The sequence below is a fragment of the Lynx canadensis genome, chromosome A3 (assembly GCF_007474595.2).
Source record: "Lynx canadensis isolate LIC74 chromosome A3, mLynCan4.pri.v2, whole genome shotgun sequence".
NCBI classification, from domain to species: Eukaryota; Metazoa; Chordata; class Mammalia; order Carnivora; family Felidae; genus Lynx; species Lynx canadensis.
Genome location: NC_044305.1, coordinates 126,601,841 through 126,626,555, shown reverse-complemented (window position 1 = coordinate 126,626,555; position 24,715 = coordinate 126,601,841). Strand labels below are relative to the sequence as shown.

At 46.4% G+C, this 24,715-nt stretch overlaps 2 protein-coding genes across 2 annotated transcripts in view; one reads left to right on the top strand and one right to left on the bottom strand.

The window, feature by feature from the left end:
• Positions 1–18,117, top strand: part of VSNL1 (visinin like 1) — a 99,706-nt gene extending 81,589 nt beyond the window's left edge. Inside the window, exons 3-4 of the mRNA XM_030311611.1 lie at positions 14,670–14,885; positions 16,917–18,117. Coding sequence (XP_030167471.1) covers positions 14,670–14,885; positions 16,917–17,114 — 414 coding nt within the window. The 3' untranslated portion in view covers positions 17,115–18,117. The remainder of the gene's footprint in view (positions 1–14,669; positions 14,886–16,916) is intronic.
• Positions 18,118–24,136: 6,019 nt separating this feature from the next.
• The window catches only part of SMC6 (structural maintenance of chromosomes 6), a 79,269-nt gene continuing 78,690 nt past the window's right edge, over positions 24,137–24,715 (bottom strand). The window contains 1 exon segment of the mRNA XM_030311608.1: positions 24,137–24,646. Coding sequence (XP_030167468.1) covers positions 24,532–24,646 — 115 coding nt within the window. The 3' untranslated portion in view covers positions 24,137–24,531.

Genomic DNA, 24,715 nt, shown 5'->3' with positions numbered 1-24,715 from the left:
AGGGCACAGCCTTGCCAAAACACAAAACAATAATACTATCACAGCATCTTTCATTTGCTGAGTGCCTACGGTGGGCCAAGTACTATGTGCGGGAGTTATTACACACATCATCTTAATCCGAGAGCATCGTAACTGGGCCCATCCAGAGAAAGAGAGCCCAGGTTCACGGCACCTCTTTAATAGAACTGCCCAGTCCTAGGCATCCTGACTCATTTCCAGTGTCCTTCCTGTTAGATTCCAGCCCAGCAGCCAATACTCCCCCACCTCCAGCTCATTTTTCATATGAATAAACTAAGGCTTTGAAAAAGATTTAAAACCATTTGCCCAAGGTCCCACATGTAGTAAACTGCAGAACTGGTATTCAATTCCAGACCCCTCTGAGCACAAAGCTCACACCCCCACATGGCACCTTCCCTTCTCTGCAGGATGTATCTCCTTTGTGTGTCTTTTTGCAGCCAGACCTTTTCCTATCCCTCAGGTGGCAGTGATGGGAGTACATGGGACTGAAATGATGGGGTAGCAGCTATAGATATGTCAGTAATGGGGGACAGTAATAAATTTGGGGGACCATCTTAGAGTAGGTGGGAAGATTCCTCCTTTCCAGGAAATGAAGGGTACATCCTCTGAGGCAGTGGCCCTGTATATATTCATTTCTTACAAACTTCAGCTTCTGAAGACAGAGCTCCCCTCGCTCGGGCTACTGTTGCTGTCACCCACTGTATTGTAGACAGCTCTCTCTCCAAGGCTGCAGACTGGTGGCCTATGTCATGCCAGTAGGGTTCTAATTGAGATGCAGTCAGGCTGAACATTCTTGTCACTGTCACCATGACCTTGTGAAGTGAGTTGAATGTAGGGTGAAATGGGAATCGATCTTGAGCAGATCACTTTATTCTAGGAGTAGGGGAGATGAAACAAATAACCAGTTTCAGAACCAGTTGGAAAATCTGCTGTACCCACTTCAGTCGGAGTAATCGAAGAGATTACCAAGTGAGGGGTCCCTTTCCAGTTTTCCCCATGGCAACCAGCCTTCTCTCAAACACCTTCAAAGATCCTCACCCCTTCTCTAGTTTCAAAGATGAGCTCCTTTTTAAATTGATAAAACAATCTTCTCTCTAATCTTGACAGATTGCCTTTAGATGGAAATCCATGGCAGTTTCCAGAGTGTAATTTACTATTGGTGATCTCCTATTTTGTAATAAATGCTAACAGTGGACTGATTTATGTTGGTGGCTCAAGATTAATCAGCAAGAGAAGTACTAGAGGAACCCCCTTGCCCCAAATCAAGATGTCATTGATCCAATTTGTAATGTGAATGGGATATTAGACTGAAGTAGAGAGAGTTCATTTGATTTTTTAAAGTCTGAGTAACCAGTGAGTATCCATCAGGCTCTGTGAAACTTTCAACAGAAATAGAGGTGGACATATGACAAAGGGGTAGAAATAGAAATAAATATATAGAGAAGGAGATAGAGATAGATAGAGATAAGGAGAGATGTTATACAGATAGAGGTATGATCTAGATATGGAGATATAGATATCTATAGATATAGGAGCAGAGTTATTGAGGTAGAGATACAAATACATAGATATTGCTACCAATGCGGGTATAGATGTGGATATATTCACCCTTCAAAGTTTGATCCTGTAATTAAGACATACAAACACAAGGGAATGATAGGACAGGTGCTTTGGTTAACAACAAGTGCAAAGTCATGGAAGTACCATTATTTTCTTTCTTTTTTTTTTTTTGAGATTTTACTTCCAGAATCAGAAAAATAAATAGTACAGCTAAAAGGAATTTTGAAGCTTATCTGATTTATTGCCTCATTTTATATTATTTAAAGGAAAATGGAAGTCTTAAGAGACAGAATGGCTTAGCTTTAGTCACGCCCAGACACCTTGTCACTCAACCCAGCATCCTTTCCTCTGCAGCAGGTTGCTTCCTTTATCCATCTTAAGCATTTATAAAGCACCTACAGTATACCAGATCATAATTTGATATAAGAAAGGCAAAGCATAACATTTCTCTTAAAGTAGAAGTTATTTGGGCTTTTCTCTTAGCGATAATTCTAAAACAAAGGAGATCTGAAGATTAGTGAGGAATCTGGATTTCTGCTGCCTGAGTGTTTTTCTCTATAAAAAAGTAACAGAACTTCGCTGGGAGTTCTTGACCTTCTTGGGACAGTGTAACAGGGTCAAAATGCAAACAGAAGAACCTGGTCTAGGACATAGGTAAAAACTGCTTCTGCTGACCCAAGAGGCAAAGCCCCCTTCTCTAGAAATTTAGCTCAGGACTAATTTTCTTCTCAAATAGATGGAGTTATACAGGAACCAGGAGTTATTAGTGGTTGCCTTGTAATAAAGCCTGGAGCCCTGAAGGAGCCATGACTGCAGAAAATGGATATTGTCACCCGGAGGACAAGTGAAGAGGCAGCTTTCAGAAGTGACCTCAGGATCTGGGGGTGGCGTGGGGTGAGTGTGTTTTAACCTCTTCCCAGAGAGCCTATGTGTGGAAGGCAGCTCACTCTCTGGGCTGCATCTACCTTTCATTTTCTGCTCTGGGGCAGAGACCAGTTCTCCTATTTTACTCTGATTCTTTGTTGCCTCTCCTCAGCCTCCCTCCTGCCCACACAGAGCTCAGCATAGAGCCTGGCACCAATTAGGCTTTTGTGAGTATCTGTTGAATGAACACGTTGGCAGAAAACAGCTTTTGGACTCCCCATTTCTAATTAAGGGGAAGTGTCTCTCTCCTCTTCCCATCCACGTGACCAGGTACGTGAACTTCTCTGGGGATGATTCATACTGTCATGAATCATCAGCTAAAGTAGTAATGGCAGTGACATGTTTTAAGGCCAAATGGTGAGCCTTCTTTAGCATAGCTGCCTTAAAACAATCTTCAGAACGTATTTCAGCCCTTTTACTGGTCATTGTATGCATTTACCGCTGTCTCTGGAGGCTCGAAAAAGACCCCGCTGTGCTGAGTCTCTAGGTCATTCAACAGATACTTACTGAACACCTTCTGTGCGCCTGGCCCCATACTAGGCACCAGGGATTATAGCCGTTGGGAAAAACCAGGCCATTCCCTGCCCCATTTAGCTTACAGTCCACTAGGGGAGAAAGTTATTAATCAAACAATCCCATGAACACAGGATGATGGTTACCACGGATCTCAGTGATGTGCATGTACCTAATGGAGGATTCTGACCTGGGTTCAGAGAAGTCTTTCCTGAGAAAATGAAGACTGAATCCAGGTCCGAGGACAAACAGGTGTCGACTGGGCCAGGGCAAAAAAGGAGCATTTCGGATGACGGAAACAATAGGACGGCAGCTGGAGAACCCAGCAAGGCCCCGGTGGAGCAGACATTGGACCGGCAGCAAGGACCAGACCTGGAAAGGCCCAGAGGCCTGGGGATAATCCCGCCGCTTCTTGTGGGAACACTTAGATGTAACTGGTGTGTACAGGAAGTGGACATGACTAAGTGGGTGTAAGAGGGTCTCTCCAGAACTGTGGGCAGGAGGGACTACAGAGCCCTGGGAGTGGGTGGGAGGGAGCAGTTGAACTGGAGGCAGAGAACGTGGGCTGGTGAGGCAGCCCAGGAGGCAAGGATCCTAGTCCTGGGTGAGGTTACATGAATGTGAGGAGCCTAAATACCAAACACCAAGTCGACCCTAAGGGCACCCGTTGGGCCAGCAGTCTGGGGGGTGTGCACTGAGACCCCACTATGAACCACCTGCTCACCTGGGTGCATCAGGGTATGGGATATATCACAGCAGCCTTGAGGGGAAAAGGGAGGAGGGACCCTCCAATACCCAGGGTCCCAGCTCCTTGTGACCTCAGGCACCTTCCACATCTGTCATCTCCAGTAAATCTTACAACAATCCTACACAATAGGAATTGATCACTATTGCCCCATTTGGTGGATGAGGAGACTGAGTCTCAGATGGGTTAACAGGTGTCCAACATCACACAGTCAGAACTGGGTTTGCATCCCACCTCTGCCTCTCATTAGCTGTGGTGGGTCCTGCTTTCCTTCAGGAGCCCACACCCGCAGCCCTGGGGGGAAAGGATGGTGCTGGGCCTCAGCCAGGGTCCAGGAAATCCTTGGGCTTGGCTGGCACATCTCCTTCTTTCCACAGCAGCACCCACCCCAGGGTCAGGGGCCATAGCCCCCATCTGCCTGCCCTGAGAGTGAGTAGCTCTGCGTGGGCCTCAGAAATCCCACCAGGTCCCTTCTGCTGCCTGGGGAGGCAAGGGTAAGTGTGGAACCTATGTGAGGGGTAGCATGTTTACCGCTTTTGTCCCTTGTGGGTGCCCTCCTTCCCACAGGCCTGCTGTGGCCTGGCCCAGTCCTGCTGAGGACCGCAACAGGAAGGCAGGGCTCCTGTGAGCACAGCACAAGGCAGGGGGAGCACTGTGTGGGGACTAAGAAGCGGAGGGCTGGGAAGAGAGAGGCAGAACCTTTCTGGATCCTGGTGAGGAGGTGGATCGTAGCTCGGAGTTGAAGGCGGGGCAGATTCGGCAGCTATGCAGACAGGCGGCATTCCTCAGACAGAGCCCGTGTGCCTAGACCAGCCCACCTCCCCTTAGTGGTATGACCTAACCCACAATAATGCCCCTCAAGTCCTAAACTTGGTGAAGAACCAGCTGAGGCAGCATATGAAAAAGGCCTTAGGGCCTTGATCCCTGATAGACCCTCATGAAAAGGTAGCCGCTTGGCAGGGCCTGGAGAGGTGGGCACTGAGCCAGGGATCCACAGGAGGCTAGAAGCCTCTGGCTCATTCCAGCAGAGGTGAGGGCAAATGACCTGAGGTAGAGTAGCCCTATTTCGGGGGTGGGGGAAGTGAAGAAGACTCCACCCTTGGGGAGGGGATTGTGTTTGTGGGTACATTAGCCAGAGAACATAGGCTTCTGACAGCTGCGAACAAAGGAAAACAGAATTGACCTGAGTGAGGACATTTTTAAAGGGATGGTGTCCTATGAGAGATTGAATGGCCGACCTCTCCAAGACTGTGAGCGGTGGAGCGTCCAAGAATATTCTTGTGCTCTTTGATCCCATCGTGAGCTCTATTTCAGGCAGACTAATGGGCAGAAATCTGTTCTGAGGCCTGAGAACTGATCAGCATCAGCCGGGAGCTGAGCAGAGCCCTGGAGAGTCTGTCCTCCCCAGCGGCTCTGCCGCCAACCACTCTTGACACAGCATATCAGCCGTCACAGTGGGCCACGGCTGTGCTGTAAAACCTCCCTCAACCTGAACGTCGGGCGGGGGAGCCTCCAGGAGACCTGCATCCTCCTTTACATTGAGGCAGGCACCAGTGTCCACTGGGAGAGGGCGAGGTTCTCATGGGAAACGTTGCAGTGCTTTCTCTGCACTCAGCACAGCTTTTGGAAGGATGAGATGTGCAGGCAGCAAAAGAGTGCAAAGGACTGGAGTGGAGGGTTCAGAGGAAAGACTGCCCGAGGGACTGGAAGCACAGTGTTCGGAGGCTATTTCTTAATACGGCCACCAAAGAGCCTTCTGTGCCTTACTCGGAGGGGCCCTAGGGTTGCAGAGACGAATGACACCATGCATATTCAGCACGAAGTGTCTGGGGGCTCATTCACCACTTATTAAAAGAAACAAACCTTTTAATATTCACAACTGAATATTGAAAAGAAATGCAGGGCTTTGGCCCTCTATCTGCAGGGAAAAGCCTCTGGTGGCTTTGGAGCAAGCTGATTAATGGATGGAGAGTTTCTTACTGTCTTTCTGAGGAAAGTCAGTCCTCAAGGATTTCCTGGGATTTTCTTTTGCACGTTGGTTGGTTCAGAGGAAGGCTGTGTAGTACAGTTGGGTACAATCCAGGTTTGTGAAATCCCGGAAAGTTTCAGACTCTGAGACTATTCCTAAACCATGAATAAGAAACAATGAATTGGCAGAAGCCAATTAGCATATTAGGGTGCAGGGAGAGGACCATGCAGTAAGTTTTTGGTTAAGTTTCAAACTCATAAGACCATCCCCATTAGTGGCTGTGGCTCTATACATTTGTGATGGATCAGAGTGTAATTTTACACTTATTTATGTAGTTGTTTGCTTCGTATCTATTTCCTCTATTATCCTTAATGCTCTAGGTCTTTTTTAATATTTTATTCAGTATCTAACACAATACTTGACACAGAGTAACTGCTCAGTAAATGCTGAGTTAAAGAATGAGTCCTAAAAATATCCCTCAGCATCCTTTTAGTAACTTCCATGCAGTACACACATGCTGTCAGAAGGTGGCGACAAATACCCACTGCCAGGGATTGAGGCCCATACATGGAAGGTAGCAAAGAATTACATAATGCAACAAATACGGTTGCTTCATAAATGTGGATTTAGGTTTATTTCCTCAGCTTGACAAAGAGAAACAGCAAGATGTAGCAGAAATGACCAGATCCACCTGTCACATTCTGCTAGGAACCTGGGACAAATGCCTGCAACTTTCAAGCTTGTCTCCTGGTCCACACAGAGTTTATGATGGCAAGTTTTGCTATAAGAACCGAATGAAGTAACACGCATGAGAAGTATTAGAACTGAGCTCATTCCAGTGCTGTATGATAATCATGAAAGCATTCCAACAAATGTTGACATAGATGACAATCTGTCCCTGACCTTTCTACCTTCTGTTTTGGATGTTCTTATTCTGGGAAGATGTGTACGTTTCTTACTGCTCCTTTGCATAAACTTGCAGCAGGCTGACACAGTGGAAAGAGAATTAACTTAGGGGTTTTCTGGACCTTTCTGAGCCCATGTTTCCTTGTCCATGAAGTGGAGCTGAGGATTACTGCTTGACAAGGGTATTGTGAGAGCTTATGACATAGCATAGATCATGCTACTCACTCAATACAGAAGCCAGTTGCCACACATTGCTACCTAAATTGATACGTATGTTAAATAATATTAAAACATGCAGTTTGTTGGTTACACTAGTAACATTTCAAAGATTTCTTCCCCCAATGCCCTCAATGCTCTGTCTTTTTACATTTAAAAAAAATTTGTTTTAATATTTATTTTTGAAAAAGAGAGAGCGAGAGCATGAACGCGGGAGGCACAGAGAAGGAGACACAGAACCTGAAGCAGGCTCCAGGCTCTGAACTGTCAGCACAGAGCCCGATGCAGGGCTCAAACCCACGAGCTGTGAGAGAGCTGTGAGATCATGAGCTGAGCCAAAGTCAGATGCTCAACTGACTGAGCCACCCAGGTGCCCCAGTGTCTTTTTAAAATTTTATTCCCAGCACCTCATGGTGGTTGACCCATATGGCTAGTAGTTATCATTTTGGGCAGTGCAGTTGTTGAATATTGTTATCCTCACAAGAAGTTCTAGAGGACAGAGCTGGCTAGATTTTAATAAATGTCCAATGAGTGGTGGCTGTTTTCAGCAGCAGTGCTTGAACACCTCTAGTTGGCACTACAAGTGTTTCTTTCACTTGGTCATTCAACAAGATTATATTTTGCACCTGTCATCTGCAGACCCGTGGTATGTGCTATGGATACAACAAACAGGCTTTGCACTCTAGGGATTTACAGTTTAGTAACTGATATCAAATAAATAATCCCCTAATAAATAGGAATGACAGTGCTGAACCTCTGCCTAAAAACCCACTTCTCTGTTACCAAGGAAAAGTGAAAAAGAACCAAATCATCCCTTTGGGTTGTCTTGAGGATCCCAGGAGACAGTGAACGTGTCACCAGTTGCAACCCTGCAGTGCAGTTATTAGGTAGGGCAGCATCAGTTCTGGCACCTTGATTTTGGCTCAGATAATATGTCAGTTTGTGAGTTGGAGCCCTGCTCCAGTGCAGAGTCTGCTTGGGATACTCTCTCTCCCTCTCTCTCTGCCCCTCCCCCATCTCACTTTCTCTATCTGTCTCTCAAAATAAATAAATTTTAAAAAAGAAATTGGTTCACGCTTTCACTCGCTAAGTCATTGAGCACTGCTAGGCAGAGATTAGGCAAGGAACAAAACAGCAAAGCAGCCAAAGCTCTCTGCCCTCACGGAGTTCACATTTCTCACGGAGAAAGAAAGACATCGAATAACTAATTGAAATATGTTGTATGGTCGTCAGCTTTTTGGAGAAAAAATTGAGCAGCAAAGGGAGATAGGGAATTCTAGGAACAGAGCACTGACATTTGACGAGTTGATGTCATGGTTTTCACTACTGTTCAGTTGTGGCAGGAAACTCTGCCTGCCCTCACAGGAGCGTGAAAGCATTTAGTTAACTCAGCACCCCCATTTCACAGATGCAAGAGTGACATAAATGCAGGTACAAAGATGTGTGAGACCGCAGTGCCTGTGCTCGCTGGAATGGGCCCTTCTCAGGAGGCGCTAAGCACCGCTACAGGCCCACAATACACATGTGGTGGCTGCCCTTTCGGGACTCCCACGCCAGGAGGGACACAGCAGGTGCAGACCAGGGTCTAAGACAGAGGGTTTGGGAAAACTCATCTAGAAATCAGTGAAGCACAAGCAGAGGGAGAGATTTAGTCCAGTCATGAAGTTTCCACGGAGGCAGGGCATCTGACCAGGATGTAAAGAAAAGGTGGGATTTCTCCATTTGGCCAGGATGAGATGGGATGCAGAGGAAGGCACATAAAATACGGAAGCAGGGGCATGTGTGGTGGCACCTGGGAACACAGCCGGGGTGCAGAGGCAGAAAACAGAGGAATGAGAGAGACGTGCTCGCAGGTTGGGGCAATCATGAAGGGCACCAACAACAGGGTTCCAAGTTCAGAATTCAACTCTGCAAATGCGAGCCTCTGGAGAGCAGAGCCCAAAGCAGGACACGCAGGATCGAAGGCACCTATTGGGTCAGATATGGAAGCCCTAGGTGTTTCTGTGAAGAGAAATGACACAATCAGAGCCACACTGTAGGAAGATCAGTGCTGCTCAGGTGTTCGACCTTGAGGAGACCAGCGGCAATTAAGGGGACTGTGGCCAGAATCTGATGGGAGGTGACAGGTCTCTGGTGGAGGTAGAAGGGAGAGAAGGGGATAAGCTATATTCAATCCTCCAAATGGAATGTCCACCAGAGAGGTGGCACGAGAAGACAAGCAGAGGAAGTCTTGACCCATCAGGACCTCCCTGAAGAGGAATCACTGAATGAGGAGAAGGTGTTCTCTGGGCCTGCTCTCCTCCACAGTGGAAGAGTGGGCCCTGTGAGCTTCCTTGTGACCCAGCCCTGAAGACAGACAGCCCCTGCTATCAGACTGTGCCCACCTGTCTGGGCTCTGCTGGGTGTCCAAGTGGAGGGGTCCTGGTCTTTCTGCTCCCCCCCCCACCAAGAAAGAAGACACAGTGGGTGCAGCTCTCCTTTGCAGCAGCTCCCCACAATCTGGTGGCCAGTACAATGGCAGCCCTCATTTCCAGGCATCCTGGGAGGGGAAGTCAACAGGAAAGGAGGATGGGTGGCCCAGAAAACTTATCTCAGGAACTTCCAGAAATCAGTCCAGGGGAATACCAATGCCATAGGACAAAAACATGCTCCTCCTCCTTGTCATTCAGCAGGAAGAGAGCAGAAATGGTGACATTTTCCTGTGGGTATCACACTACACGTGGTAGCTGGGCCCTGGTCCCACCATAGGCCAGCAACATCTAGCGCTTTCTCAGAGCACAACTGGGGCAAAGGACTGCCCCTGTGGTATGACAGGGACAGCTTAGTGTACAGACTGATCTTGAGGTCAGAGTCTCACCAGCAGGGCCAGAAGTAGCCAGGGACACAGGGCCCTTTCTGCCCCCCACCTTCTACCAGTCTCCCACTAGTAAGCTTGGAGCCCCTAAGTGTCAGAGCAAAAGGGCTGTGGGCTGGCAAGGGGAAGCACTGGACCCGAGGAAGGGAGCTCCGGGGTCCCTGAAGAAATCGCCGCTGTCCGGTGAACGATTCTGGCCAGCCATCATCCTCCACCTGCCTGGGGGACTGGCCTGATCACCTCCGCCCCCAAAGACGCCTTGTCCAAACCGGAGCTGACAGTGCAATTCCCACCCTCAGGATGGAGTCTAGGGCTCTGCAGCCAGCAGCTGAAGCAGGCCCTGCTCCACCCCCAAACCCTGCTCTCCAAAGACAAACCTTCTCTCAGGCACCCTCAGGAGGGCAGGCTGACCTGAGGTGCCAGGCCTCACCAGTTTGGCCTCCAAGAGCCATAACACACAATTCCCAAAGTCACCGGAAGGACTCCGGTATCTGATTCAGTCAGTGGGGATCAACTGACCATCTGCAGCTGCTTCCCAGATGGTTTTCTTCTTTTAATGGAAATGCAAGACATACTCGATACAAAATTTGTGACTGACCAAAAGTAGAAAAACTAAGCGTGTATGTATATAGACATAAAACAGACACTAGAAATTTATCAAAGACTGGCTATATTCAATCATCTAATACAGTTTGTGAAATTTCTCACAGCTAGAGTCATCTTCTTGCTAACAAATTGCTATGGACTAAATATTTGTGTCCCTCCACAAATTCATATGTTGAAACCTAATGCCCAAGGTGATGCTATAAGGAGGTGGGCCTTTGCAGGGAGCTTAGGTCATGAGGGTGGAGCCCTCATGAATGGGATTAGTGCCCTTATAAAAGAGACCCCACACAGTTCCCTTGTCTTTCCTCCCATGAGGACAAAGCAAGACATTGGCAGTGTGCAGCCAGAAGAGGGCCTTCACCAGAGACTGACCCTGATATTGGACTTTGTCTTCCAGAACTGTGGAAATAAATTTCTGTTTATAAGCAGAAGACTTGTAGATGATTCATGCCACTGAAAATTATTTCCACATCACCCTATAATACAGTTGGTCAAGCAAAACACATTGACTTTAAAAAATAAAACACATTGCAAGCAACAATATGCAAAAAATACTTACATTTCTCAGGTACTATCGTAGTCCAGAAGTGAATATGAGTTCAAGACCCTGATCTCTTCCCAAAGAGATTGAAGAGTATGGCTTTGCTTTTCCTGTGATGATGCATCCAGAGTTGAATCATTTCATCAAAAGAAAGAGCATTCCCCCGATTAGAAAAACTCAAAGCGCTCAGAACACAATAGGATGAATTTTCCAAAGGGAACAAACCGTCCAGATACGTGAGGGGTCCTGGGCACACGCTCAGTTCTTCTGAAGTGAACGCATTGGCTCTAAAAGTCAGTAAATAGGCCTTCTGCAAGGCGCATGTAACTTTTATAGCCCAATCGATTTTTTCCTCAAGAATTTTCAGATCTGAATTAATTTTTAATATACTGACCTCCAGTTCTCAGCTATTTTTAGATAAAACTCTCAGATACCCCTTCACTTTAAAGTATGCTATGAGAAATGATAGTTAAAGCCTTTCACTTCCAGAAACCCACACAGATGTTGAAAAATACGCAGTGGTCTCAAGTCACTGCATATAGAAAGCCTGGTGGATACACAGCACTAAGGAGGGTGGGAATCTGCTCACTCCGCTCTGTTCTTAAGCCATTTCACAGGTACCAGCTCTGCCCAAGACTCCTGACCACAAGGCAAACACATCAGCAAAGAGCAGAAAGGAGTGAAGAACACTCATGCACATGGCACATGTGATATAATAAGAAATACATAATTGGTCTGCGTTCCCAGTTCGCGACACAAGAGCTTCTTCTAAGACCCTCGGAATCTCTGGAGTGAAAACAGTGCCTTTGTATGCTAATAATATGACTGCTGTCTGGGGCCCCTAGATAGCTTCAGGATGGGAGCTGGCCACCAGAAAGACCCAGGCATAATTAGAAGATTGAAACTTGTAGTCCAGCCCTCACCCTACCTCTGGGGAAAGGAGAAGGGCTGGAGATGGAACTGAATCTTCATTGACCTATGGTTGAATGAACTGTGCCTATGTAATGAGGCTTCCATGAAAACCCTTAAACTACAGGCCTGAGAAGTTGGTGAACACGCTGAGGTGCTGGACAGGTGGCATGCCCGGAGAGGGTTCTGCATACCCTTCTCGTGCTTTCACCCCTTACCCTATACGTCTCTTCCCCCAGGCTGTTCCTGACTTGTGGCCTTTAAAATAAACTGGTAATAGTAAAGTGCCTTCCTTAAGTCTGTGAGTTGTTCTAGCAAATTATTGAAGGAGGGCATTGTGGGATCCCCCTGAGTTCACATCAGGTCTATCAGAACTACAGGTGGCAGTAGGGGACATGCCACTGGCATCTGAAGTGGGCGCAGTCTTGTGGGACTGAACCCTGACTCACCTGTGGGGTCTGCACTGACTCCCCAGGGGTTAGTGTCAGAATTGAACTGAATTCAACTGGACCAGGTTAATGTCCAGAAAATTGGAGAATTGGCTGCTGGTAGGGAGAAACCAAAAACCAAACTAAACCAAAACAAAGCCCACACATTTGGTGTCAGAAGCATCATTAAATTAACAAACAGTTCAGAGCACATGTGGCTCAAACTTACCTATTTAGAAATTGTCAAGGTCAAGTTCAAAAGTCAGCACCTGGCAGCCCATCTTCAGGTATCTACGATGCCTCTAATGACATTGGGGGGTGGAGAGAAAACAGGCTGAGCCCGCGACAGAGGACAGGAGCCTTTCTGTCTTAACTCTCCTGTCTTGAAACCAACCACACAGTCTTTTTTTTATATATATTTAACATTTTATTTATTTTTGAGAGACAGAGAGAGACAGAGTGTGAGCAGGGGAGGGGCAGAGAGAGAGACACACAGAATCCGAAGCAGGCTCCAGACTCCAAGCTGTCAGCACAGAGCCCAATGCGGGGGCTTGAACCCACGAACTGCGAGATCATGATCTAAGCCAAAGTTGGATGCTCAACTGAGCCACCCAGGCGCCCCTCTTGAAAGTAACCATGCACTCGTTAGCATTAGGAATGTCTTGTTCCTTCTTCCATTGTAGTCCTTTTCTGATAACATGACCTTCATTTTCAGTTCCCCCCTTAACTGCAAAATACCAGAGCCTGGGGACAGTGAGGTGCTGATCTCTGCTTTCCCAGTACCAAAGACCGGGCTGGGCCAGAAAAAGGCCTCAGTGGATTTTGATGAATCATGAAAAATGAAGGATAGGAGACATAATGTGTGTAGGGGATGAGGGAGCAAAGGATAAAGTTGTCCTCCATAGCCTCAGAAAGATAAGTTGGTTGCTTAAAAAAGAAGTGGTTGTCAAATCTTTATTTTCTGAGATTAATGAAAGAATTGTTGTTTTAAGCCACTCTGATTTGGGGTGATTTAAAAAAAATTTTTAATGTTTATTTATTTTGAGAGAGAGAGAGCAAGTGGGGTTGGAGCAGACAGCAAAGGAGAGAGAGAATTCCAAGCAGGCTCCACACTGTCAGTGCAGAGCCTGATGCGGGGCTCGATCTCACAAACTATGAGATCATGACCTGAACTGATATTGAGAGTTAGGTGCTTAACCGACTGAGCCACACAGGTGCCCCTTGGGTGATTTTTTGCACACAATAGTAAGCAGAACAGATCTCAGTGTCCGGAAGTGAGTGCCATTGAAATACAAGCCCCAGTCAGCTCTGCATCTTATATGGAAAGACCTATTTTATTTCTGGAGGGAAATGTTCCACCTTTGGGATTTGCGGGCAGCAGGCCCAAGGGCAGGGTGCATAGTGAGAAACTCCCAAAGGGAGACAGCCCCGGGTGGGCACGAAGCAGGCCATCTGCATGGAGGCTGGCTAGACTGTTCCAGTCACAAGTGGCAAAACGTAGGAAGGAGCAGGGAGACCAGTGACATCCTCAGAAATCTGCTTTCATGTTTGTATTTGCTGGATTTGCTCACCCAGAAACATGTATATACCCTTTCTGCCTTAAAACAGCACATGGTTTGTTTTTGCATTTGATTTGGGGTTGGTTTGTTTTCCACCCTCCACCTAGAGAATGTCCTTCAGCTTTGCTGGGACAGAGGGTCAAGCGACAGAACTGCCTGCTGTTGTGACTGGCCTAGACTCCTATCGGGGGGGGGGGGGGCCGACACCCCTGCCTCACTGCCCATGGTCTTACCTCCTCTGGGGTCTGCCCTTCCTTTCCTTCCTGGGTCCATTCTTTGTCTCCCTACGGCACTCTTGCCAACTGTTGGCTCTGAAAAGAAACCTCTTTATATCTTGCAAAAATAAACCCAGTCATGTTCTATTTTTAATGGGTTTTAAATGTCTGTTCTACAAAAGAAAAGTCCCTGTAAAAAGAAGTGAAACCCTGGAGCCTCATCGAGGGAGTGTGGATGGGAAGCCGGGCAGGGGGGCAGGAAAAACCAGGTCTGGGCAACCTTGCTCTGGCCCCACGAGGCAGTGAACCTGGACATCCACAGGGAGAAAGGGGGAGTTCATGGAGCACCACCCCGTGTGGGGAGAGGAGTCTGCTACCTGCCTCAGTCCTCGTACTTGTGGGAGGGCGGCCAGGGAAGCCGCGGATGAGGGACGCTAGCTGCGGGCTTGAGGGCCTGGCCACCACAAAGGCATGTCCCCAGCCTCACCCACAAGAAACAGCCAGGCGTCTGAGTGAGGACGCACTGATGGACGCCTGCCCTTGGCCTTGAGCGCTGGCCCAAGCAGGAGGCCCGCCGGTCACACCCCCTCCCACGACAGCCCACGAGAGCGCCTGGTGCAGCCCTCGGTCTAGGCTTTCCTGGGCCGCGCCCCGGCCTGAGGTTTCGGGCCCTCCCGGCACCTGAACTTGTGCCTTCTGCTTGCAGTTCTTCCCTTACGGAGACGCCTCCAAGTTTGCCCAGCACGCCTTCCGAACCTTTGACAAGAACGGGGACGGCACCATCGACTTCCGAGAGTTCATCTGCGCCCTGTCCATCACCTCGAGGGGCAGCTTCGAGCAGAAACTGAACTGGGCCTTCAACATGTACGACCTGGACGGCGACGGCAAGATCACGCGGGTGGAGATGCTGGAGATCATCGAGGTGAGGCGGTGGCCCCCGAGGGGCGGGGGCGGGGCCTCGGGGGGGGGGCGAGGGCGAGGGCGGGGTCGGGCTTTCGGGGGGGGGGGGGGGGGGGGACCTGGGCGGGGCTGGGCAGGGCGCGTGGCGTAGGGCACCTGGCCGCCAAAGGGAACCGTATGGAGGCGGGGCGGGCCCGCGGGCCGGGGCTGGCCTTCCGGACGAGGGCAGGGCGAGGACTCCGGGTGGACTTGGCCGGAGCGGGGGACTTCAGGATGGTGGGAGGCTAGGCTCCCTGGCTGGCCGAAGGGCAAGGAAGGCAGAGACCCCCGGAGGAAGCTTCCTGGGGCGTAGGCCGTGGCAGCTTCTTTTCTTCCCTGCCAGGAGCCCTGCTGGTTGCATGCCAGGCCTTGAATTCTCCCGACCCCTGTCCCCCTGCCTCAGCCTCAGCGCCGCGCTGGGAAAAGTCACAGATCCAAGCCGCTGGGCCCAGATCCAGTTCTGCCCTTGGCTTAGCTCTGCTCTGCTGATGTCCCCTTCTTCCTCAAACCAGCTTTCCCTCTGGTGGATGTAAGATGCTGCCCGTGGCTCTAACTGGCATTTTTTTTTTCTAACTGACATTTTTAAAAACTTTGAGTTATTTACAAACCATAAATTCATCCATTATAACTGTACAATTTACTAAAGTAAGCCGCCATCGCCATAATCTAATTTTAGAACGTTTTATTTTTTATTTATTTTTTAATTTTTTTTAATGTTTTATTTATTTTTGAGACAGAGAGAGACAGAGCATGAATGGGGGAGGGGCAGAGAGAGAGGGAGACACAGAATCCGAAGCAGGCTCCAGGCTCTGAGCTATCAGCACAGAGCCCGATGCGGGGCTCGAACTCACAGACCGCGAGATCATGACCTGAGCCGAAGTCGGACGCCCAACCGACTAAGCCACCCAGGCGCCCCTAGAACGTTTTAATTCCCCCAGTAAGACCCCTCATGTCACCTGCCTGTTCCTATTCCAGACTCAGAAAACTCCACTCTTCTTTTTCTCTGTGGATTTGGGTTTCTGGACCTTTCATATAAATATAACCATACAATATAAATATCTATAGCCTTAATGAATGACTTCCTTTTTTGTTTAATCTATGTTGTAAGACTTATCAGTATTTCAGTCTTTTATATTACTAAAATAGTATTCAATTGTACAGATACGTCATATTGTTTGAGCATTTGTGTCGTTTCTACTTGGCTATTATTAATAATGCTATGAACATCCACCTGCAAGTCTTTTTTTTTATTTTTTTTTAACGTTTATTCATTTTTGAGAGAGACAGAGTATGAGCAGGGAAGGGGCAGAGAGAGAGGGAGACACAGAATCCGAAGCAGGTTCCAGGCTCCAAGCTGTCAGCACAGAGCCCGACGTGGAGCTCGAACTCACAAACTGTGAGATCATGACCTGAGCCGAAGTCGGACGCTCAACCGACTGAGCCACCCAGGCGCCCCCACCTGCAAGTCTTTGCGTGGAAGGGCATTTATTTTTTTCAGGCAGTTTCCTAAAAAAGTTGTTTCTATTTAGGAAATTCTCACGTTGAGAAATAATTGTGTACAGTTAATTGAACTGGACAGTTGGAAGTCCTTATGAACAGAGTCCTTGATCCACAGATCTCCCGAAAGTGTCTTCTTTCTGGACTAAATTTTACTGGCTTGCCTTGCTCAGTTATCCTAGTAGATTGTAAATTCCTTCTTGGTTGGGACCACATTTTCTGTTTTCTTAAATCTTCAAGGGCTGGTGCTCACCTGCACCTCAATCCCAGAATGTTTAAAACAGAGCTCAGCGCTCTCCTCCTGAATAAAGATTCCTCATCCATTATTCTTGTGCTTACCACGGAGCCACTCTTTCTACTCACTTCCTCCAGCCAGAAACCTGGGAGTCAGACAAGACACACATATCAGATTATATCTCTGTCTTATTTAAAACGATTTAAGGAGTCCTTTGAAGTAAATTTAAATTCTTTATCATGTCGTAGGAGAACTTTACGCTCTGTTTCTGGTTTTCCCAAGGCTATCTATAAGATGGTAGGCACTGTGATCATGATGAAAATGAATGAGGACGGCCTCACGCCTGAGCAGCGAGTAGACAAGATTTTCAGCAAGATGGATAAGAACAAAGATGACCAGATTACACTGGATGAATTCAAAGAAGCTGCAAAGAGCGACCCTTCCATTGTATTACTTCTGCAGTGCGACATTCAGAAATGAGCTGAGGTCAATGCTATGGACTGCACAAAAGTCTCAATGTTCCATTCAGTCTGCAGCTATACACACACACACACACACACACACACACACAAATATTGCTTGGACTACCTATCAATGGACTTGCTTCTTGTGTTTGAAACACTTGTGTGCATGAGAATGTCATTTGCTAATGAATTTTAAAAGCATATATTATAAAACAAACAACCTGCCACGATGTGATACGTGTAACATCATTTCATAAAAACCCTCCTCCCCTAAAGCCTGGGCAGAAATGTGCTGCAAAGAGTTCTATGGTTTCTTGTTCATGTTTTGCCAATGCTCGTGTCTCCTTGATTACATGTTAGTAGCACTGAGACCCCCACGGTAATGTAACTTTAATATAAGCTGTGTCACCATTCTCCTGTAAAATAGTACTGACAGACATGTGGAGGGGCCTTGGCTCCTCTGTGTGGTCCATACTCGAGATCTTGTATTATCAGTGGAGATAAATGTGCTACATTTGCATGCCTCTTAGGTTTGCCTTAATTCTTACCTCATTTGCATCCTATCAATCTGGAAAGAGCTATGTTGGAATTAATGCAGTATAAAACTTAAAAATCCTGCTAAATGACTCGTTAAGTATATCTATCTATATATACATATACACAAAGATATTATTTATTGAAAGTAAAAAAAAAAACAAACAAACCTGGAAGTGTATTGATTTCTGCTTGAATTTTCAAAGGCATCCAAAGAGGTGGCAACAGATGTCCCAAATAAATTTATAACATTTGACTTTTTCCCTCAATTCTTACTTCGTAATTTTAAATTTGATGTTCATAATCATCAAGGGTCGGGTAGCAACAACTTACCAAATTGACCCTCTTAAACACACAGCTTCGGAATTCAGAGAATTGATGACACCAAATGACAGCAACTTTCCAACCCTTCATCCTGGCCCTCAAAAGCAGGGCAAAAAACATGCTATGTAAAGTTGAAATGAAACATAAAGCTTGTTTGTTCTCAACAAATGCTCACTGTGTGAAAATAAGCTTCATCTCAACGTGACTGGGTGCTGAGGACACATCATCTCTTTTCTTTTTCTTTTAATTTTTTTAATGTTTGTTTATTTTTGAGAGACACAGAGCATGAGCGGGGGAGGGGCAGAAAGAGAGGGAGACACAGAATCCGAAGCAGGCTCCAGGCTCCAAGCTGTCAGCCCAGAGCCTGATGAGGGGCTCGAACCCACGAGCCGCGAGATCATGACGTGAGCCAAAGTCCGACGCTTAACTGACTGAGCCAACCAGGTGCCCCAGGACACATCACCTTCTTCAGAACCATGTGGAGGACACATGCAGCCAGCTAAGTGTCCTCCAAAAGTAGCCCGTAGGAAAGAATACGTCTATCTTTCCAAGTCAAAAGTATACTGGTTGTTATTTTTAATGATAGAACAAAATGCTGACCCTTTTAGCCCTGAGGAAGGCAGGTGGAAAAGATTCCCTCAAGAACTCTAAAGGCAGGTTGGGATTTTCAGAAAGTATCTAGAGAAGCTGTTTTTTTCTTCAGGGCTGTGCAACAGAACTCTCTGGGGTGATGGAAATGTGTACGTCTGCACCAGCTACATGTAACCATTGAGTACTTCGATATGGCTGTGACTCAGGAACTTAATTTTCATTTTAATTAATTTATTTGCCACATGTGGCTAATAGTTACAGTATCAGACAGGGCAGTGCTATATATTATTCACTTTTTATTCCATGCCTTTTTTTTTTTTTTCTCTAAGTACTCTTCCTTTGTCTGTCTTAGGATCATTAAGTCAGACCAGAGACCAGGGCCTAACGATTTCATGCAGCCATTCAACAAGAAGCTGTGAGCAAGCACACCTCACCACAAACACTCGGGACGCCGATGGTACCTGAAACACTGATAGAACCGTCCCAAGTGCTAATAGAATGTCCTTCGCCCCTGTGCTTGGTGAGTCCAAAGTGGGGGCAGGGAGAAATGGGAGAGCCTCGGTGCCCCCCCACCCCGATATTCTCTCCCCCTACTAAGTGACGGGGAGGTGGGGTGCGGAGCCGGGGAGGCTCCTTAGAATGGTACTCGGTTAAGTCAGACTCTGGCTATGCATTCATAGCAAATCTTCATTGGCCGCACCCTACGCACCCAACGCCCTTCTCACGGGGGGAGACAAATGATACCCGAACACCCCCCCCACACACACACACACACGTCCACCTGTAAGAACAGCGAAGAAAAGAACCACGAGCTGAGAAGGATGGGCAGCGACGGCACGTAGCAGTAACTATTTGTGACGGAGTAGTTAGGTGACATGTAGAGGAAGACCTGAAGGAAGGGAGCCACCGAGATGTTCAGGGCAATTATGGAGAGAGAAAAAAACCCAACCCTCCAGCAGCCCGACTCGTTCTTTTCGTAAATACAATGTGGGGACTGGGCCAGCAAGTGAACACGGCAAGGGTAGCATAGACGGGTGCAGCCAAGCTTGGCTAGAGCAAGTGCGCGGGCGCTCTGGGAGGCAGCATGCTCACCTCTGGGAGTATTGCCCGGAGAAGTGCTCACAGACCTACAGGGCGCCGTAAGGGGACGTGTCCCAGGATGTCTGTGACAGCGTGTGGGGGGAACTGCAGGCAACCTGGCGGCTCATCGCTGGAGGAATAGGTAGGTAAAGTGTGATTGATGCATCCTAGGCGAACTACAAAGTGGCCAGAAGCAACAATGCACGCACAGCAACATGCCGAACAGGGAAAAGAGAAATAAAATCTCTTGCAGGGTGTAATATATAAATGTCAACAACGCATTCTCATGGTAAGAACACTGAAGTCATGTTGAAACAAAAGGAAATATCACATCGGAGTAGCTATTGGGGGTGGGGAGTAATGGGAGTGGTTCAGTCACCGGTGTTCCACAACACCTCATCCCCAACACCTGGTGGCTTGAGATAGAAGCAATCATTTTACTATTTCCGTGGTCTGCGGGGCAATGGTTTGAGAGAGGTGTGGAGGATTCTGGCTCGGGGTCTCTCCTGCAGTTGTAGGCCTGTGGCAGCTTGAGCTGACACAGGGGTCTGGAGCAGCTGGGGGTTCTCTTCCCATGATCTCAGAGCTCCCCCCCATCTGGGGCCAGTTTGTGCTTTCTCACACCACGGTGGCCTCAGCGACTTTCATGGTGGTTCAGGCTCCAGCTCAAGTAGTCCTAAGAAGAGGCTGGACGTTTCATAGTTTTTTCTGACCTGACCCCAGGTCATGAAATACCACTTCCACAGATAGCATTTTCCTGGTGACAAGAAAGTCAAAAACCCATCCAGAGTCAAGGGAATATGATTCCATGTCTTGCTTTTTACAAGGGAATCCTTTCATTTGAAGAAATCATATTTCCTATAATTCACTCATTTGGGATAACAGTCTCTGGATGAATAATATGAACTTCTTTCTTTCCTTTTTTTTTAAAAAAAATTTTAATGTTTATGTTTACTTTTGAGAGAGAGAGTGTGAGCAGGGGAGGGGCAGAGAGAGAGGGAGACAGAATCTGAAGCAGGTTCCAGGCTCTGAGCGGTCAGCACAGAGCCCAACACACGGTTCAAACCCACAAACCGTGAGATCATGACCTGAGCTGCAGTCAGATGCCTTACTGACTGAGCCACCCAGGTGTCTCTGAATTTCTTTCTTAAAGAGCAGAATTTTCTCTACACGGTTGGAAATGATGTCAAGAAGTAAAACACATGCTTAAACAGATGTGTTCTGAGAGCCCTACGGCAGAGGATGTACAGGGCTATGGCGAGAAACTGATAGTCAATTAGAGCCTCTAAATACAGTAGCGTAGGGTTCCCGTAGGTCCTTTCTAGCAAGCAATTACGTTTCTCCAGTATTCTGGGCACACAGTTTGATTTTTCTCAGCATCTTGCAGGTGAACTATAGATCTTCAGACTCTTAAGTGGAGTTTTCCATCCTCACACTCGCCAGTGTGACTTTCCTCATCAAGTAGCAGTGTGCTGGCCTCCTCGTCCACTCCTTCGCCGTCCTTGTGAAAGGCACCGTATCACCTTAGGTTTTAGGCCCCAGGCCAATTATCCTTGATTCTTCTCTCACAACTCCCCAGTATTACCAGCACCTCCACTGCCTCTAGATCTCAAATTTAAATGCTTCTCCTCCCATTACTTTGGCCCAAGTCCCCATGACCTCTTACCTGGACCACCGTCAGGGCTTGCTTTCTGTTCACCATGGCCCAAACCCTACTCTATTCCCACGGCAGCCAGGAGGAGTCTTTAAATAGGTTTACTAGACCAGGTCTGAAAACTTCCTTAGACGTCAAATGATCTTTTTTCTGCCTACCTCTGAACCTCATCCCCTTTGCTCATGAAGCTGTATCAACATGAGCCTTTCGATTCCCGGACATGAAGTTCATTGTCGCAAGAGGGCCTTTGCCCTCATTTCCTCTGCCTGGAACTGCTGCCCTAGGTCTTCCATAGCTCGTTCTCTCGCTCGTTTCGGGCTCTGCTTAAATACCTTCTGCAAAGTCTTCCCCTAACAGGGCTTCTGAGATACCACTCCCCTCCACTGTTAACTCCTTACCCTGCTTTATTATGCAAGCAATTACAGTTACCTGGAAATTATAACTTTCAGCTCCATGAGGGCAGATTTGGTATTACTCACAGGAGAGTCCCCCGTGCTTTAAAGTGCTATAAGCACATGGCAGGAACTTCATCATTTTTGCATGAATTAATCTCTACATTCGTATACTGCAGAAAATCAGGGAGCAACAAACAGCCCTCTAAGCTTGCTGATCAGTGAGTGTTCTCAGGCCACAGTTGTTTCTATGGACTCTATCCAGATGCCCCGGCCAAAATGTAATAGGGTAGGTATCAATATTATATATAATTAGGACAGAACATTTCATTTGCTGACTCAAAGAAACAGCGAATTTATATCTACCCTATTAGTTTACCACTCTTTAAACAAAAGCTATTCCTATTAAATACTGTTTTGGTGGATCTTCAAGTCCACAGCCATTTAGCTCCTGTCATGAAGTATCTGTTACCCTATGAACTCATAGAACTCTAAGTTTCAAACCAGTTCTCCAGAAAGTCTGAGCTGGCTGAGGTACATCTATCTGTGTTGACGTAAAACCAAGTCCTAAATCTAACCGGAACATTACTGACTCGGGACACAATACTTTGTACTAAGTTGTGCCACACCTGCCTGTACAAAGGAAATCGGGATCCTTGGGGCTCCACCAGTCGAAAACACTTCTGATTCAGCCCAAGTCCTAGACAATAGTTTCTTACTCAGAACTGAGGCATTTTGGAGACATGTGAAGGAAAGAAACAAACAAAAAAAAGCAGCACTAGAGAACGGGAGAAGTGAAAATACTTAAAGAAGGCAGTGACTGAATCTTCAGTGTAATCTTCAATATTGAGTAACTATTATTTATATCTTGGTTTACTAAAACTCATCGTATTTGTCATCTTGAGACTGGTTTTAATCACGTCCACCCCACGGATTTGAGAAGGTAGGATTGAAGAGTCCGAGGGAATGTGCCCCTTGTTTCCTGGGATTTCATTCCTCAGTTCAGCCCTGATGATAAACCAGGGGTCGAGGAACCCTCTGATGTAGCGAAGTCACCCCATACATATACGTTTTAAGCTTTATTTTTAGAAGTTACATATAGTTAATTTTTTTCTTCTTTTATTCTAATTAATCAATGTTACTATTAATTAGAACATTAATTGAGATTTTCACTTATGATAGTTGAAACCAAAACTTTGTGAGGCTAAAGCAATGAATAATCTTCAACTCTTAGCAAAAGATATTCAGATACTTGAGGATTTTATTTCCCACTCTGCACTCAGAACCGTAACATTCAAAAACTATCATTAAGGATTTAGATGCAAAAATTATTTAGCTAATCTAAGTTTATGCATTTGGTATATTCTTCATTTTTTTAATTTGAAAAAGCACATGTATGTTAAAAAATAGTTTTGATACAAATTAGTTATAAACATAACTTGAAAAGGTCAGACTTTGTATGGTTATGGGGGATGTTTAAAACTTTCAGCATACATCTCCTCTTTCTATAAATTCTTAGATTAGAAGTTTGCCAACTGATCTCACATTAAGGCTAAATCAGACTCCCTTCCCTAAAATAAAAAACAAAATCCATTTTTTCTCAGTAACAATAGAAGTGCTGTTGTTTTTTAAAATACTGTTTTTCTTAAAACACGTCCTTTTCAATTACATAAATATTTATTGCTGGCAATACAGGAAGTGCTTCTTGAATACCCATGTCTGTCTTAAAACTTTAGCACTTACCCTAGTATCAAACACAGAGAATCCAGGCAGAAGTCCTATTCATGCCTTCTTAAAAAAGATTAAAAAAAAAAAAAAAAGCTGATAAATACCATTTCCTACAATATGCTAGATTTTATCATTCCAAGGCCAGCTCTAAAATCAGGAGAGGTCTTTGATAGCACTGATGTCAGTTCCCATCAACAGGCTGGCCTTTGGCTCTGGGCTGCTTTCCTGCTCCACAGGGGCCCCCAGTTCTCTCAGACCTTCTTCCCAGCCTGGGTCCTCTCAGCTGAGCCAGAGCCCAGGAGCCCCAGACAGCGGACTGAGGGGTCGTAAACCAGGCAAACAGGCTGCAGGTCAGGGTGCAGTGCTGTGTCACAATCCCGTTGTGACACGGGTTAGACGCTTAGCTGGGTGGACGACAGGGGACTCTGAAAGGCACTGTGTCAGAGCTGGTGGTGTTCCAGGGCTCCTTCAAAGTGCCATACAGACAGAGGGCATCCTCAGTTTGAATGAGATATAGTAATTAAAAGTACAGCTCAAATCTATAGTTGTATCTCTAATGATACAAAGTGACCTGTACAGGGATTCTGACCAAAGCTTTATACTCCTGTGCAGGCCCCTCATCACTAATAAGCACAGACAGACAATAAATCCACTGTAAACTGGTCCCCGTCCCCAGACCACCTGTGCACCACCTGCGATGAGAATGTGATATTCGGGAAAACAAAACTAAATATAATCAGGTGCTCAAACTTTTATTTTAATTCTTACAAAATACCATAGAAATGAACCCAAACTAAACAGATATGTACATGTACATATGTACAAAATTTTACTTCTGAAAAACAATCTATAAAAGTAGATGGTTAAAAAAAAAAACTTAAAAAAAAAAGATTTAAAACCAGTACTATGAAATTAATTTTCTCAAAGTAAAGTAACAGTAATTTTAAATTGCTGGTTGTAGTAGGCTTTCTAGATTTATTTACACATTTTATTGGGGCCAGATGTATAAAGGAGCTTCTTTTATTTCGGAATATCTTCAGTTTCATTTTATTTCATCACAGACTCCTGAACTGTTTCCCTTTACAACTCTTCCACGTGAGGATGCAGCCCGTGGCACCAGCAGCTACAGATCAGCTCCGGTCTTCTTCCTCCTCATGAGTCACAGGTCGGAAAGGCAACGTAGTCTGTCCTCTTTCAGGGTCAGACATCCGAAGAATTCTAATCAGTTTACTAGATGGAAGTGAACTAGAGGAAGTAAAATTAATTATTCAAAACGTCTAGGAAATTTTTTTCACATTAAAAAAAATTCTACTC